Source organism: Myotis myotis, unplaced genomic scaffold (genome assembly GCF_014108235.1).
Source record: "Myotis myotis isolate mMyoMyo1 unplaced genomic scaffold, mMyoMyo1.p scaffold_m19_p_22, whole genome shotgun sequence".
Taxonomy (NCBI): Eukaryota; Metazoa; Chordata; class Mammalia; order Chiroptera; family Vespertilionidae; genus Myotis; species Myotis myotis.
In genome coordinates, this window is record NW_023416327.1 from 518,605 (window position 1) to 530,950 (window position 12,346).

General features: G+C 60.0%; 1 protein-coding gene across 5 annotated transcripts in view; it reads right to left on the reverse strand.

Moving 5' to 3' along the window:
* Window positions 1–4,185, reverse strand: part of ABHD17C (abhydrolase domain containing 17C, depalmitoylase) — a 33,312-nt gene extending 29,127 nt beyond the window's left edge. The window contains exon 1 of one of the 5 annotated variants that reach the window (XM_036355472.1): window positions 3,496–4,177. In XM_036355472.1, coding sequence (XP_036211365.1) covers window positions 3,496–4,106 — 611 coding nt within the window. In that variant the 5' untranslated portion in view covers window positions 4,107–4,177. Of the gene's footprint in view, window positions 1–3,495 lie in introns of all 5 variants that reach the window. The other 4 variants (XM_036355474.1, XM_036355471.1, XM_036355475.1 and 1 more) reach the window with 4 other exon arrangements.
* Window positions 4,186–12,346: the final 8,161 nt, after the last annotated feature.

The following is a 12,346-nucleotide window of genomic DNA, read 5'->3' on the forward strand; positions in this document are numbered from 1 at the left end:
TCTGCGCATGCGCCACGAAGTTTCAATCGCACTGTACGTGTGGGCCCGCACATGGTATTTTGTGGAAGAGCCACACTCAAGGGGCCAAAGAGCCGCATGTGGCTCGCGAGCCGCGGTTTGCAGACCACGGCCCTAGATTAAAACGTTTCATCGGGCCCTGGTCGGTGTGGCTCAGTGGATAGAGCATCAGCCTGCGGACTGAAGGGTTCCAGGTTCGATTCCACTCAGGGCCCGTGCCTGGGTTGTGGGCTCGACACCCAGTGCAGGGCGTGAAGGAGGCAGCCGGTCCATGATTCTCTCTCATCATGGATGTCTCTATCTCTCTCTCCCTCTCCCTTCCTCTCTGACATCAATAAAAATATAGCCCCAGCTGGATTGGCTCAGCGGATACAGCATCGGCCTTCGGACTGCAGTGTCCCAGGTTCGAGTCCAGTCAAGGGCACATATCCGGGTTGCGGGCTCGATCCCCAGTGCAGGGCGTGCAGGAGGCAGCCGGTCCGTGATTCTCTCTCATCATGGATGTTTCTCTCTCTCCCTCTCCCTTCCTCTCCGAAATCAATAAAAATATATATTTTTTTTAAAGATACAAAATGTGTTTCTTACTGTGGGAGTCGCAATCCAAAGAGTCTGAGGCCCCAGCTGGGTAGCGTAGTCGGTTAGAGCATCGTCCCAATACGCCAAGGTCATGGGTTCGATCCCCGGTCACAGCACACACAAGAATCCCGACACACACACAAGAATCGACCAGTAAATGCAATAATAATAATAAAATAATAATAATAATAATAATATCTTTAAAATGTGTGAAACGCCCAGGACAGAGGTCAGGTAAGGTTTCTTCGAATCCTTAGACCCTCCCCTCTGACGGGCGTGCCTGGCAGTCGAGGTAGGCGTTCCGGCTTAACCTTAAACAAACCGTGGGCAGAATGTAGATACCTCGTCAGATAATTCAAAACGAAACCCTGTTCCAGAACCACGCCCTGCGTTCAACTGAGCGTGACCCGGCCTCCGGGAAGTCGCTACGCCTCACAGATGTTGTCACGCGGACACACCTGCCTACGCGGGCCAAAGGGCGGGCCTGGTCCCCGACGGGCGTCCATTTCCGTGCGGACGCTCAGGTAGGGAGGGACAGGGTTCCACGGGCATCTTATTATAAAACCCACTCAAGGAAGAGCTTCACTGTGTCAAATAAAAAAGCCTAATGCCAAACCCTTATTTTATACACACACACACACACACACACACACACACACACACATACTAGAGGCCCGGTGCACAAATTTGTGCACAGGTAGGGTCTGGCCGGCCCAGCCCCTGATCGGGGTGGGGGAGGCGATTGGAGGTGGGGGTGGCCGGGGGGAGGGGCTGCGGGCGGTTGGCCAGCAGGCTTCGTCCCCTGGTCAAACTTCCTGTCGAACTCCTGGTCAAGGGGACAATTTCCATATTAGCCTTTTATTATAAGGGTTGATGTCAGAGAGGAAGGGAGAGGGGGAGAGAGAACATCCACAATGAGAGAGAATCATGGATCGGCTGCCTCCTGCATGCCCCCCACTGGGGATCGAGCCCGAAACCCAGGCCTGTGCCCTGACCGGGAATCGAACCCTGACCTCCTGGTTCCTAGGTCGACGCTCAACCACCGAGCCACGCCAGCCGGGCCCGAACCCTTCCTTTTAATACCTCCGTCACCGACAGCAAATTCCAGCACCCCACAGACCCTGTGTAAAACCTACCTTTGAGCCCTAGCTGGTGTGGCTCAGTGGGTAGAGCGTCGGCCTGCGGACTGAAGGGTCCCGGGTTCGATTCCAGTCAAGGGCACATGGGCCCGGGTTGTGGGCTCGATCCCCAATAGGGGGCGTGCAGGAGGCCGCCGGTCCATGAGTCTCTCTCATCCAGGTGTTTCTCTTTCTCCCTCCCTCTCCCTTCCTCTCTGACATCCACATAAATATATTTGAAGAAAAAACAACAAACACCTTCGACACCCTTTCCCGGAACAGGTGGCTCTGACCGACCTGTGGATTCTCTGACTCAACGTATTTGCATACGACTTCCGTGTCCGCCCGGAAAAGCTGGGACCCGGCGAGACGGGACTTCAGAACTCGGAGAAGCAACCTGTGTGACATCTTAAGGACTTCCTGGTGGACAAGCCCTTTTTTCCCCCAGAACAGCAAAGGGTAACTAAGATATGAGCTTCTTTAGGCTCAGGAATGGGGACAGGGTCGTGGATAAGCCCGGCAAACACGTTTGATTTTTACTTTTATTTTTTTAAATATATTTGTATTGATGTCAGAGAGGGAGGGAGAGGGAGAGATAGAAACATCCATGATGAGGGAGAATCATGGACCGGCTGCCTCCTGCACGCCCCACACTGGGGATCGAGCCCGCAATCCGGGCCCATGCGCCCTTGACTGGAATCGAACCCGGGACCCTTCAGTCTGCAGGCCGGCGCTCTATCCATTGAGCCACACCGGCCGGGGCTCGGGAAACACATTTTAGAGAAGAGCCGTGTAGGGGCCCCGGCCAGGCCCCAGACGTGCTCTGCGACCCTGTCCCCTGAAGCTGTCCCTGCAGACACCCTCCTGGGTGTGCCCACCCATCACTGACCTCAGGCGGGAAAGGGCAAGTCACAGACAGAAAGGAAAAAAAATGGGCGCCGGGTGAAGTGACCGGCCCACTTTGAGCGGAGAATGGCACTCAAGTGTCCTGCTGGCCTGGCACGATGGCCCTCCACTGGAGCCTGGCCCGGCCAAGGCCCTCCCTCCACCAACACGTCCCCGTCCTCCTGCGGGTGCAAACCCAAGGCAAAGAGCACCCCCGAACCCTGTAAAACCCACAGGCACCCTGGGCTGCTGCCCAGGCTCAGGGAGGGCGCCAGGCGGCGGGCACCCCTTGCGTCCTGCCCACCAGGGCGCCAACTTCACACACCCCCAGGCCCTCCCGCTCTGCCCAGAGCCGCCCCGATGGTGCCGCCCCGCAGGGCACCGCACCCCCCTAACGCACAGCCTTTGGGGAGGTGGCCCATCTCACCCCTGAGCTTACCAGGAACCAGAGGTCTCCAGGCGCCCTGTGCCTGGCCCAAGGTCACGGGAGCCCCAGGGACCTTGTCTCCTGGCCGCCAGCTCACACACTCTCCACGCCAAACCAGTTTTCTCTCGGCCGGTACTTGAGCACCCCACGCGCCACTTGGGGTGACCAGAGACACAAAAGACCCAACCGCGGGGATGAAGGGGGACGGGGGCACCCAGATGTGCCCAAGCCTGCAAAACCCTCCGAACCTGGGCTCTCCAAGGACCCTCAGGGGTGGTGGAAAGGGTTGGGGGGTGGAAACCAGGCCAGGACGCACGAGGAGGCGAACGCACAGTCCAGGAGGGACCCCCCCACCCCCGCTACCCGACCCGACCCGTCTCCCCTCCTCGCACGCAGCCCAGCCCAGCCCAGCCCAGCCCAGGCCCGGCCGGGCCGGACCGCCCCCCACCGCGCGCGCCCCCGCGGGCTCACCGGGTGCGCAGCGCCTGCCAGGCGGCGTCGATGTCGGCGTAGAGGTTCTGCTCCGAGGGCCGGCCCGAGCTGACGCCGTAGCCCGAGTAGTCGTAGGAGAAGATGTTGCAGTTGATGCGCGAGCCCAGGCCGAGGTAGAAGCTGCACATCTGGCCCAGGTCCACGGCGTTGCCGTGCGAGAAGAGCAGCGTGTAGCGGCCGGCGGGCGCGCAGCGCACGAACATGCAGCCCAGCCGGTTGTCGCGGGCCGTGCGCGAGAAGAAGACCTCGACGGCGTCCAGCTCGCGCTGCGAGTACTGCCAGTCGGCGCGCTCGCTCAGGTGCAAGGAGCACGCGCCCGCGCCCTCCTCCGCCGCCGCCGGCCCCGGGGTGGCCGCGGGGGCCGGGGCGGCCGGGATCGGGGGCGCCGGGGCGGCCGGGGCGGCCGGGAGCGGGGCGGCCGAGGCGGCCGGGACCGGGCCGCGCTGCTCGGGCGCCAGCACCGTGTAGGTGGGCTCCGGCGGCAGGAAGGCCAGCTTGGCGGCGATGCGGCTCGGGCAGGGCGGGCAGCAGAAGAGCCAGCACAGCTCGCCCAGCGAGAAGCCGTTCATCCTGGGGCCGGGCTCGGGCATCGGGGCGGCTGGTCCACCCCCCCGCCGGCCGGGCAGGCGGGCAGGAGCGAGGCCGGGCGCGCGGGCGCGGGGAGCGCGCGGAGGGAGGCGGAGGCGGGGCGGGCGGGCGGGGCGGGGCGCGGAGGGGTCAGCGGAGGCCCCGCCGCCGCCGCCCCGGGGAGGCGTGGACGGCCCGGGCCCGCGCGCGGCGCACAAAGCCGGCGGCCATGGCGGAGGCGCCCCGATCCCCGCGCGCAACGCCCCCGCCCGCCCGCCCGCCCGGGCTCCCGCCACTTCCGGGGACCGCGCGGCGGCGCCACCCCCGGACGCGCTCAGGGCGCGCGCGCTCCCCGCCGGGGACCCGGCCGCGCGTGGGGCCGCCGGGAGGAGCCCAGGGCGTCCGCGGCCAGGGGGGCGGGTGGCCTCCGGGAGGACGGGGCCCCCCGCTGCCCGGCTTCTGGGGCTCCCGTCCCCCCCGATCCCCAAGTTCTGTGCGGCACGGAGGCCCTTGGGGATGTAGCCAAGCTGCGGCTGGGGGAGCGTGGGGAGGGCCTGCTGCTTTCCGGGCCGCCTCGGCCTCTGTCCCGGGAGGGGTGGGTCGTGGTGTCGTGGGGCCGGGCGGTCGTGGCTGTTCCCCTCCCGACAGGGTCCCCGAGTCAGGGGAAGGCAGGCGGGGCCGTGCGCGCCGAGCAGCCAGCCCCTCGCGCGCCCAGGCGCACGGGACACCCTGGGCGTGACTGCAGGCCCTTTGCCGGCTACTGGCACGCACCTCCACCGGGTTCGGGTCGTGGGTTTGAAGGGGTCTGAACCCCCAATAAGATCTCCTGCGGCGGCGATTTAAATCCACCGCGTGCGCCCCGGCCAGTCTGGCTCAGTGGCTAGAGCGCTGGCCCGTGGACTGAAGGGTCCCGGGTTCCATTCCAGTCAAGGGCACATGCCGGGGTTTCGGGTTTGGTGGAGGTGCGTGCAGGAGGCAGCCAACAGGTGGGTGTCAATAGCATCAACGTTTCTCTCCGTCTCTCCCCCTCTCTTACGCTCTCTAAAAATCAATGGGGAAAATTTCCTCGAGTGAGGATTAACAAATAATAGTAATAATAATAAAATAAAATGGAGACAACCTCATAAGGTAGTTATAAGCATGTTAAAACACTTAAGGCAGGGACTGGCCCAGCCTTTAAAAAATGAAATAAATTTCCCTGGCCGGTGTGGTTCAGTGGATAGAGCGGCGGCCTGCGGACTGAAGGGTCCCGGGTTTGATTCTGGTCAAGGGCATGGACCTTGGTTGCTGGCTCCATCCCCAGTAGGGGGTGTGCAGGAGGCAGCTGATCATGTTTCTAACTCTCTATCCCTCTCCCTTCCTCTCTGTAAAAAATCAATAAAATATATTTTTTAAAAAATAGGATAATATGACATGCAATAAACACTAATATCTCATAGGTGACTTTTTTACTCTAACCCAGTGCCTTGACCCTGAGCCTGCCCCGTGCCAACTGCCCGGGGCCCCCGTTCGCCCTCATCCCTCCTGGCCTGGCAGCCGAATTCCCTCTCAGGAAGAAGGGGCAGGAGGGACCCGCCTGGATCGCCGGCAGGGCGGCTGCAGACGGGGGAGCCGCCCAATCGCCTCTCTGGCCCTGCTGCTGTCACTCACAGACGCCCAGAGAATTAAATTAACTTTTATCGTGGCTCCTTCGGGAGGCCTCACCTACGTGAACTCGCCCACACTGATCTCAATAACCTGGGGGACCGGCCTCTCGAAGACCATTTCTTCATTAAAGTCATTCTGAGCTCGGCCGGCGTGGCTCCGTGGCTGAGCGTGGACCCAGGAACCAGGAGGTCAGGGTTCGATTCCCGGTCGGGGCACAGGCCCGGGTTGTGGGCTCCATCCCCAGTGGGGGGCGTGCAGGAAGCAGCCGATCCTTGATTCTCTCTCATCATTGACTAGAGGCCCGATGCACGAAAATTCCTGCAAGAGTTGGCCTTCCTTCCCCCGGCTGCCGGCACCGGCTTCTACTCCGGCCCCAGGACCTGGGCTTCCCTCCTCCCACCGCCCACAGGCACCCGGGACCCCGGCTGGCTCCCCCCCCCCCCCCTCCCCGGGCCCCAGCTTCCTCAGGAAGGACGTCTGGAATGACATCCGGTCTAATTAGCATAATATCCTTTTATGATGATCAGTAGATGTTTCTATCTCCCTCTAGCTCTTCCTTCCTCTCTTTAACTAACAAAAATATTTGTACTTTTTTATTTTTTATTTTTTTTAAATATATTTTGATTTTTTACAGAGGGAGGGAGAGGGATAGAGCGTTAGAAACATCGATGAGAGAGAAACATCCATCAGCTGCCTCCTGCACATCCCCACTGGCAACCAAGGCACATGCCCTTGACCAGAATCGAACCTGGAACCCTTGAGTCCGCAGGCCGACGCTCTATCCACTGAGCCACACCGGCCAGGGCAAATATTGGTACTTTTTTTAAAAAAGTGCTTCCCAGGTGCTCGTCCTCCCCAGGGTTCAGGACTCAGGGTCTCAGTGCACCTCTAACACATCCGCAAGCAACGGGCCTCAGGCTCGGACACGCAGCCGGAGAGAACAAATCTGCCCTGTGACCTACGAAAGGTCGGGGGACCTCGCCGCTCGCTTGGCCCTGACACAACCCTGCGTGGCTCCTCACATTCCAGGACAGGAAGGCGGTACAGGGCGTGGGGGTGAGCAAGCAGACTGACTAGGTCCTGGCCATGAGGCCGTCACTGAGCTGATGGGGGGCTGTCCCTCTGCCCCCCCACAAGCTCCCGGTGTGTGGTCTGCACCTTGGGAGAACTGCCTCCCGCTGGGCCAGCGGGGACTGGGAACTGAACACGTCCCGATTGGCCAAACGCATCGGTCTTTCCTATTCAAGGCCGGCCCCCCTGCCCCTGAACTCTGCCATCAGGACCCCTCAGCCTGGCGTTCAGTTGCTCAAGACAGCCTCGTTTTATTTATTTTTAGCTTATTTTCTTCTTTTGTGCAAATAAATTTATTTGGGTGCTTATTCGAAAGCAAACATGGTCACAGCAAGAAAGTTGGCAAGTGCAGAAAAACGTAAAGAAGGAATAGAAGTCACTGGTTAATTCCACCGTCCGGAGGGACGCTGGTGAGGCTGTTACTACCACCTGGGCTGGCGTGGGGGCAGCATACCTAGGTGGACAGGGCGCTTGACCAAGGACAATACAGGCATGCGGGGTTCCAGGTCAGACAAGACCGCCTCCTTTAACAAACCCTATAGCATAAAAGGCTCATATGGAAATTGGCCGAACGACAGAACGACCGGTTGTTATGATGTGCACTGACCACCAGAGGGCAGACGCTCAACGCTAAGCCGGGCTCACAGCTGGCATCACAGGAGGCATCTCCCGCCTCCGCAGCAGCACTAAGAATGTCCAACCTCAGTGCTGTAGGGAGCGGGCCTAAGCCAGCAGTCGGACATCCCCCCCCAGGGGCTCCCGGTCTGTGAGAGGGCACAGGACGGGCTGAGGGACCCCCCCCCCGCCCCGAGTGCACAAATTTCGTGCACCAGGCCCCTAGTATATCTACACTAATAAAAGAGAAACATGCAAATTGGTGTCACTCTGGTACACCCACCAGCCAATCAGGATGAGTATGCAAATTAACCCAACAAAGATGGCGGTTAATTTGCATATACAGGCATGGAGCGAAGACTGAAGAGGCTTGGCTTCTCTGCCGAGGTCGGAGCGAAGGCCTGGGTCCCGGGTGCGGGAGGAAAACCGGTGCTGGCAGCCAGGGGAAGGGAAGGCCTAGTGCACGAGTCTCTTTGTGCAACGGGCCTCTAGTATGCGTATATTCTTTAATTGATTTCAGAGAGGAAGGGAGAGGGAGAGAAACATCAATGATGAGAGACTCATTCATAAGCTGCCTCCTGCACGCCCCCCACTGGGGATGGAGCCCACAACCCGGGCCTGTGCCCCGACCGGGAATCGAACCCTGACCTCCTGGTTCCTAGGTCGACACACAACCACTGAGCGACATGGGCCGGACAAGACCATCTCCTTGTATAAGGTAACACCAAGTCAGCCATAAGCAGAATACAATTTTTTTTTTTTATCCTCACCCCAGGACATGTTTTCATTGATTTTAGAGAGAGAGGAAGAGAGAGAGAAACATCAATTGGGTGTCTCCTGTACACGCCCTGACTAGGGGCCGAACCCACCACCTTTTGGAGTATGCTCCAACCATTGAGCCACCCGGCCAGAGCAAGAATGCTTCCTTTCCTTTTATTTTTCTTAATTGATCTCAGAGAGGAAGGGAGAGGGAGAGGAAGAGAAACATCCATGATGAAAGAGAATCATGGGTTGGCTGCCTCCTGCACACCCCCCACTGGGGATGGAGCCTGCTCCCGGGCCTGTGCCCTGACCGGGAATCGAACCCTGACCTCCTGGTTCCTAGGGCGACGCTCATCCCCTGAGCCGCGCCGGCCGGGAGCTTGCTTCATTTTTTTTTTAACCGCAAGAGAAGGACATTCGTGCTCACAAACGGAACCGGTTGTTTAGATGGAAGGTCAGACAATCTGGGGTACACTCCCCTGCCTGGTGCTTGTTTTTATGTAGGACGGGCTGCTCTGGGAAGGCACGGACGCCGGACGCCGGGTAAGTATACGTTAGGCGGGCAAATGAAAGAGGATGAGGGGTGCGGGGTGGGGCGTGCACAGGAGGCCAAGCTGGCTCCGTCCCGGGGTGAGGAGGAGGCAGAGCAGCCCAGGCGAGTGCCAGCAGCACGGGGCGTGAGTCATCCGCGCACGGCCTCCGGCTGAGCTGTGGCCTCGTCCGATCTCTCTCTCCTTTTTTTTTTAAAAAAAAATATTTTATTGATTTTTTACAGAGAGGAAGGGAGAGGGATAGAGAGTTAGAAACATCGATGGGAGAGAAACAGCGATCAGCCGCCTCCAGCACGCCCCCTACTGGGGATGTGCCCGCAACCCAGGTACATGCCCTTGGCCGGAATCGAACCCGGGACCCTCCAGTCCGCAGGCCGACGCTCTATCCACTGAGCCACACCAGCCAGGGCTCTCTCTCCTTTTTTTATTAGATATATACTAGGGGCCCGGTGCACGCAATGTCTGACTGCTGGTTTAGGTTCGATCTGACAGGGACATACTTTAGTAGGACATACCTCTCGCTATCAGGGATCGCTGGCTCCTAACCACTTTGCCTGCTCTCCTGCCTGCCTGATCGCCCCTAACCACTCTGCCTGCCTGCCTGATCACCCCTAACCGCTCACCTGCCTGCTTGATCATCCCTAACCACTCTGCCTGCCTGCCTGCCTGATCACCCCTAACCACTCACCTGCTTGCCTTCCTGATCACCCCTAACCGCTCACCTGCCTGCCTGCCTGATCACCCCTAACCACTCACCTGCCTGCCTTCCTGATCACCCCTAACCGCTCACCTGCCTGCCTGCCTGATCACCCCTAACCGCTCACCTGCCTGCCTGCCTGATCACCCCTAACCGCTCACCTGCCTGCCTGCCTGATCACCCCTAACCGCTCACCTGCCTGCCTGCCTGATCACCCCTAACCGCTCACCTGCCTGCCTGCCTGATCACCCCTAACCGCTCTGCCTGCCTGCCTGATTGCCCCTAACCACTCTGCCTGCCTGATCACCCTAACCGCTCACCTGCCTGCCTGCCTGATCACCCCTAACCGCTCTGCCTGCCTGCCTGATTGCCCCTAACCACTCTGCCTGCCTGATCACCCCTAACCGCTCACCTGCCTGCCGGCCTGATCACCCCTAACCGCTCACCTGCCTGCCTGCCTGATCACCCCTAACCGCTCTGCCTGCCTGCCTGATCACCCCTAACCGCTCACCTGCCTGCCTGCCTGATCACCCCTAACCGCTCACCTGCCTGCCTGCCTGATCACCCCTAACCGCTCTGCCTGCCTGCCTGCCTGATCACCCCTAACCGCTCTGCCTGCCTGCCTGATTGCCCCTAACCACTCTGCCTGCCTGATCACCCCTAACCGCTCACCTGCCTGCCTGCCTGATCACCCCTAACCGCTCACCTGCCTGCCTGCCTGATCACCCCTAACCACTCTGCCTGCCTGCCTGATCGCCCCTAACCACTCGCCTGCCTGCCTGATCGCCCCTAACCACCTCTGCCTCAGCCCCCACTGCCATGGCTTCATCTGGAAGGACGTCCAGAATGACATCCAGAAGATTGTTCACTGTCCAATCTAATTAGCGTATTATGCTTTTATTATTATAGACTAGAGGCCCGGTGCACAAAAATTTGTGCACTCGGGGGGAAGGGGGGGTCCCTCAGCCCGGCCTGTGCCCTCTCGCAGTCTGGGACCCCTCGGGAGATAACGACCTGCTGGCTTAGGCCTGCTCCCGGGTGGCAGAGGGCAGGCCCAATCCCTAGGTGCAGCCCCTGGTCGGGCTCAGAGCAGGGCCGATTGGGGAGTTGGGGTGCCGCCCCCTGTCATGCACAGAGCAGGGCCGATTGGGGAGTTGGGGCGCCGACCCCTGTCATGCACAGAGCAGGGCCGATTGGGGAGTTGGGGTGCCGCCCCCTGTCATGCACAGAGCAGGGCCGATCGGGGAGTTGGGGCGCCGACCCCTGTCATGCACAGAGCAGGGCCGATCGGGAGGTTGCGTTGCCACCCTCAGTCACGCTCAGGGTAGGGCCGATTGGGGGGTTGGGGCACCGCCCCCTGTCACACTCAAGGCAGGGTCGATGGGCAGATTGCGGCGCCACCCCGTCTTGCACAGAGCAGGGCCAATCAGGGGGTTGGGGAGCTCCCCCCGTCACTCACAGAGCAGGGCCCATCAGGGGGGTTGGGGCTCCATACCCTGTCACGCACAGAGCAGGGCCCATCAGGGGGTTGGGGAACTCCCCCCTGTCATGCACAGAGCAGGGCTGATCAGGGGGTTGGGGAGATCCCCTGGTCACTCACAGAGTAGGGCCGATAGGGGAGTTGGGGCACCGCCCCCTGTCACACACAGAGCAGGGCGGATCAGGGGGTTGGGGCTCTGCCACTGTCACACTCAGGGAAGGGCCGATGGGGAGGTTATGGCTCTACCCCGTCACACACAGAGCAGGGCCCGGGGGGCGGGGGGGGTTGGGGCGCTGCCCCCTGTCACACACAGAGCAGGGCCGATCAGCGGGTTGGGGCGCCACACCCTGTCACACACAGAGCCGCAGGGCGATCAGGGGGTTGGGGAGCTCCCCCTATCAGGCACAGAGCAGGGCTGATCAGGGGGTTGGGGCGCCTTCCCCTGTCACGAACAGAGCAGGGCCAATAGGGAGGTTGTGGCCCCGCCCCCTGTCATACACAGAGCCGCAGGGCGATCAGAGGTTGGGGAGCTCCCCCCTATCAGGCACAGAGCAGGGCTGATCAGGGGGCTGGGGCGCCTTCCGCTGTCACGAACAGAGCAGGGCTGATAGGGACGTTGTGGCCCCGCCCCCTGTCACACACAGAGCCACAGGGCGATCAGGGGGTTTGGGCGCTGCCCCCTGTCACGCTGATCCCGGTGCTGGGAGGCATATTACCCTTTTACTATATAGGACAGAGGCCTGGTGCATGGGTGGGGACCGGCTGGTTTGCCCTGAAGGGTGTCCTAGATCAGGGTGGGGGTCCCCACTGGGGTGCCTGGCCAGCCTGGGTGAGGGGCTGAGGGCTGTTTTCAGGCTGGGGGTGACTGAAGCTCCCAACTGCTCCTTTCTTTCTTATTTTTTTTTTATTCTGGGCCAGCTTTAGCTTTGAGGCTTGACTCCAGCTCTTAGGCCTCCGCTGCTGAAAGCAGGTTTCTGGCCTTTGTTTACCTTCTGTATTTGAAACAATGTTGCAATCCTGCTGGCTGAAGCCCGGTGGACTAAAGCAGGTTTCTGGGGGTTTGTTTAGCTTCTATATTTGTAACATAGTTGCTTAGACTTGCAGCTCAGAGGCCGGCAAGCCAGGCGGGGAACATTGGAGTCCTCCGTCACTGAAGCAAGCAAGCCTCAGTTCACTTTAAGCTGCCTGGCTGTCGGCTGCCATCTTGCCTGGCAGTTAATTTGCATATCGCCCTGATTAGCCAATGGGAAGGGTAGCAGTCATACGCTAATTACCATGTTTCTCTTTTATTAGATAGGATTTTTGAGGGAGGAGGGGGTGTTGATTTTGTATCCTGTGATGCTGCCAACTTCATTTATTAAATCTAGTACTTTTTGGTGGAGTCTTTAGGGTTTTCTTGCTTTCTTTTTTTTTTTAAATCCTCACTTGAGGATATTTTTT